The following is a 4,963-nucleotide window of genomic DNA, read 5'->3' as shown; positions in this document are numbered from 1 at the left end:
ATTTTTTATATTAATTGGTCCGTCTTTTCATGTGATTATTCCCACCAATCGATAACGTTCATGTGAATGGACCGATTAGATATGTGAACAAATTTGGCTCAGCTTGTAGGGTTCTCTTGTGTCATATTCTATAAATATTTTTTATTATTACGTCCTTGGATTTTTTTTCCTTTTTAAATAATAAATTAATATTTTGCTTAAAACGATAAAAAGAATTTGAGATCATATTGTAGAGCAATCAATCATGGTAACTTGTTAGAATATAATTAGTATCTCCTGAAGCTAATTTGCATGGTCGCTTTAAATACACAATCCCCTACCCAACTTCCCTCCAACCCCAAAAGATTGAAGGGGGGTTGGGAGTGGGGCTCAAACAGAAGAGCTGGTTTTGTGCCTTACTCCTGTCGTCTTTGATTCGCTCCTGTAATTGTAGTCATGGACCGGGTGCGACCCTGCAAGTTAAGCTCCGCCCCGGTCGCCAACTCCAAGCGCCATCGGGAGGTCCTCCTCGGCAGGTACGAGCTTGGCCGCCTCCTTGGCCGTGGCACCTTCGCCAAGGTCTACCTGGCGCGCTCGGTCAGCGACGGCGCCGCCGTTGCCATCAAGGTCCTCGACAAGCCCGAGGTGGTGGGTACCGGCATGGCGCGCAGCGTGCTGACTGAGGTGGCCGCCATGCGCCGCCTCGCCCACCCCAACATCCTGAAGCTCCACGAGGTCATGGCCACCCGCTCCAAGATCTACCTCGTCATGGAACACGCCCCCGGCGGCGACCTGCTCACCTGCGTAGCCCGCTGCGGCGGCCTCCTTCCGGAACACGCCGCCCGCCGTTACTTCCAGCAGCTCGTCTCCGCCCTGCACTACTGCCATGCCCGCGGCGTCGCCCACCGCGACCTCAAGCCCCAGAACCTCCTCCTTGACCGCGACGGCAACCTCAAGATCTCCGACTTTGGCCTCGCGGCGCTCCCCGAGCAGCTCCGCGACGGCCGTCTACAGACGGCCTGCGGCACCCCGGCCTACACCGCGCCCGAGGTGATCCGCCGCAAGGGGTACGACGGTGCCAAAGCCGATGCCTGGTCCTGCGGCGTCATTCTCTTCGTCCTCCTTGCCGGTTCTCTGCCCTTCGACGACGCTAACCTCGCCCTCATGTACCGGAGGATTCACAAGCGCGACTACGCGATTCCGAAATGGGTTTCGCCGCCGGCACGGCGGCTCCTGTACCGGCTGCTGGACCCCAACCCCGAGACCAGGATCACCATCGCCGCACTGATGGGGAACCCTTGGCTGAAGCGGTCCCTGAGCTTGGACTCGCAGCTAAGTAGTATCGTGGACCAGCCTCCGACAACGAGAGATTATATCACGCCCGTCATGAACGCATTCGACATCATATTGCTGTCGTTGGGCCTGGACTTGTCTGGGCTCTTTGACGAGGCCAAGAACAAGAAGGAGAAGAGGTTCAGCTCGACACACTCCATCGAAAAGATCTTGGAGAGGATTTCGGAGACGGGGGGGAAGCTGGGCTTCGTGGTGGATCGGCGGAAGGGATCAGCAGGAGGGACGGTTGCTGCCGGGTTGTCGAGGCAGGGTTCGATCTTGTCGGTGGAGGTGTCGGAGGTGGCCTCGCCGCTGATGCTAGTTGAGATGAGACTGGAAGACTGCAGCGGCAGCAGCAGCAGCGGCGCCGACGACGAAGGATTCAGCTGGGAGGACCTGAAGGCGGAGCTGGGGGACATGGTTTTCGCATGGCATGACAGTGGGGACTCATGAGCCCGCAGCGGAGCTGAGATTGGTCGTAATAATATTGCAAGTAGAGGATTCATGGAGGAGACTTACCTCTCCTGCTTCAGTGGTTGCAGTTTTCTGTGTTGTGTGTTTTGTCTCAGTAGTGTGTTTTCTGCGTTGTAGTGTAGATAGATAGCTCTTTGGCCATCCAAGAGGTCAATTTGATGTAGACAAATTGGTTTGGTTTGGAAACAGTTCTCAAAGGATTAATTGAGTATATCTGCAAGCATGGCATGCAAGAGAAGTCATAGGACAGTGGACAGACTGTAGAGGATACTCACTAGATGGCTGACACTGAGATTGTACAGATAGATGTTAAGAGCTTCTCTGACATTGTGCTTCTGTGTTCTGTTTAGACAATGTATCAGGAAGGTAGTGTTGCACAAGCGAAGACCCATATAAACTTTTTTAATAACTTATCTTAACCATATGCTCTTGCTTATAAATAGAACGTTAGTGTTGTCTGTTTAGACAATGTAGTTGGTCTCTCTCTAGCATATTCTCGATTGCTGGCTAACTAAGGAACGGTGGGGATTCGTGACTTGCCATATTAATTGCTTTAGGTAGGGGGTGCAGCTAAGCATCATCAACCTTCCTCTGCATCCATCATGAAGTTAGTGTTGCACAAGTGAAGACCCTTAGAAACTTTTTTAATAATTTATCTTAATCCTCTACTATTACTTATAAATAGACATGACCTTTAGGGATTGAAAGAAATATGTTACATATCTCATAGAGGACGCAGTTAAAGATGAGAGTATAGTTCTTCTTGCAAATTGACGCGGTTTTGGATCTAAAGACGGTACCTTCGCAGATCATATAGAGATCCTGACATCAAAAGGTACGCATCGTAAAATTAGATATAATATTATTTGATTTCAATCCTAGTGTAAAAGATTGTTTTCGTATTTCATATAACATATAACCGTTTTTATGCTTATAATTGGTATCAGAGTCTAGGTTCTTGAAATCAAATACTTTATATCTATTGTTTTCTGATTTACGATACTTGAATGATCCATATTTTATCGATCTTTATTCCTATCTATTCTGTTTTATCATGGACAAAGATAATTTTTTTATAAATGTGATCATCAATTATCGCAAAGTAGCAATGGTCGTTGTGCGGCACTACTGTTGACCTTGCTATGTATGGATCTACTGGCGACAGCAGCTACATCATGCAACATGCGCGCTAGTAGTCGCGAGCGACCGTGCATCACAACAGTCACACTAGTTGTTGCTAGGCTAATCATGCAAGCAACCGAGCGACGACAGCAACCGCGCCCAAGCGGCAATTGCGTCTAAGTGGCGACTGTGCGCAGGCAGATCGTGCCCAAGCGACGACTGTGCGCGGGCAGGCCGCGCCCAAGCGGCGATCGCAGTGAGCAAGCCGCACCAAGGTGGCGACCATGTGCGGGCAGGTCGCGCCTAGACGACGATCGCTCATGGGCACAAACTACGCCTAAGCGGCAGCTACGCATAGGCAGAACCCGCGTCTAGGCAGCAGTCGTGCACCGAGAGAACCAACGTTCAAGAGATAGCCGCACTAGGGCAGCAGCCGTGCGCTAGCACAAGCCGCACCCAGGCGATAGTTGCGCATGGGCAGGTTGTGCCCAAGCGGTGGCCGCACGCCGAGAAGGTGCTGCAAGGGGGGCCATATAGTCGGTAGCCACCCGTAGGCAGTAGCCACGCGTGGGCACAGGCATCGCCGTGATGTCAACAGTCGTGCGCAAGCGACGGCCGCATCGATAGCAACCGCGCAAGCGACGGTGTAGGCAGATTAGGGTTTTTGATAAAATTATAGTTTTGCCCTAAGGTTGCCTTTAGTTAAATTATAATTCTTCCCCTCTATATTTTATTAATACTTTTTAATATTTTGATAGTTCTGCCCTTTACAAGTCACGTAATTTAATTTATGTCTTGTCAACATATTTATAGTTTTGCTCTTATGAAATTGAGAATTTCTAATTTATGTCCTTAAGTATAAAATTAATAAATATGATTTATTATAATTATGATTGAATTTGATCATGATTATATTTTGATTATTTGATTATATTTAATTTTGATTAAAAAACTATAAATTATGATTTACTTTTATAGTTTTCTCATATGACTTATTGATTATATTTTTATATATGGTACATAAAATATAATTATTATTCTTGGATATTCATTTAGTTATTCACATGTATATATTTAAAATTATAAAATAATATTTATCTTTCACATGAAGATATGATTTATATATTATCATAATTATCATATGAATTTTTTTTTCTCTTTTGCTAATTAATATTCAATAATTATTATGGTTGTTATTCTATTATTGAACTACTTAACATAAATTAAAATTTAAGAAATTTGATGAATGAATTAGTGCAGCGGATAAAATTACGTCGGTTCGAAAATCTTTCGTTAGATTAAAATCGATTTTAGAAAGATGTTAACTTGAAAAACATTCGTAAGAGTATGCAGCTAAAGTAATGAGGAAGTATAGTAGTTTATAGTAAAGGTAAATAGTAAGAATATAAATGCAAACCGATTTATAGTGGTTCGGTCATCGTGACCAACATCCGCTCAACCGATTCCCTTTCCGTCGAGGCCACCGGCATCCACTAATGATCTTCTTTCAATGGGTGTAGATCAACTACCCTTACAACTCGATTCTCCTTTTGACAAGTTCACGAGAGAACCTTTACAACCCCATTCACTCATCTCTTAAACAAGAGTAACACTTAGAGCTTAAGAGGAGTTTTCACAAGATTACAATAGCATTTTTGTTTCTTTTGTTGAATCTTGGATTTTGATAATGAACTCGATTATCATTTGTTTATCTAATCTATATGTTGAGATAAGTGTGCAGGATTAACTACAATGGTAGTAAGACATGCAGTAGGTGTTGAGCCGAAGTCAAAACCAAGATCACATTGGGAGTTCGAGAGTTCGTCGGAAGTCCGGACGTTCGTCGGAAGTTCTGCGGGAACAATCCGAGAAGTCCAAGAGCTTGCCAAAGAAGCTCGTTGAAAAGTCCAGGAGCTTGCCAAGAAGATCGTCGCAAAGTCCAGGAGCTTGCCGGGAATTTGCTAGAGCATCGCCGAGGGTTCGTCGGATGTTCGCCGGAAGTTCGCCGAAGGAAGCGATTGACGCACCAGAACACGAATTGCAATAATGATGTCTT

General features: G+C 45.7%; 1 protein-coding gene across 1 annotated transcript; it reads left to right on the top strand.

Annotated features, from left to right (window-relative positions):
• Positions 1-356: 356 nt before the first annotated feature.
• Positions 357-1,982, top strand: LOC135639773 (CBL-interacting protein kinase 4-like). The gene has a single exon (XM_065153670.1). The coding sequence runs from the start codon at positions 436-438 to the stop codon at positions 1,762-1,764; it is 1,329 nt and encodes a 442-aa protein (XP_065009742.1). The 5' UTR covers positions 357-435; the 3' UTR covers positions 1,765-1,982.
• Positions 1,983-4,963: the final 2,981 nt, after the last annotated feature.

Source organism: Musa acuminata, chromosome BXJ3-6, assembly GCF_036884655.1.
Source record: "Musa acuminata AAA Group cultivar baxijiao chromosome BXJ3-6, Cavendish_Baxijiao_AAA, whole genome shotgun sequence".
In the NCBI taxonomy this organism is placed as follows: domain Eukaryota; kingdom Viridiplantae; phylum Streptophyta; class Magnoliopsida; order Zingiberales; family Musaceae; genus Musa; species Musa acuminata.
This window is presented reverse-complemented; position numbering and strand designations above follow the sequence as displayed.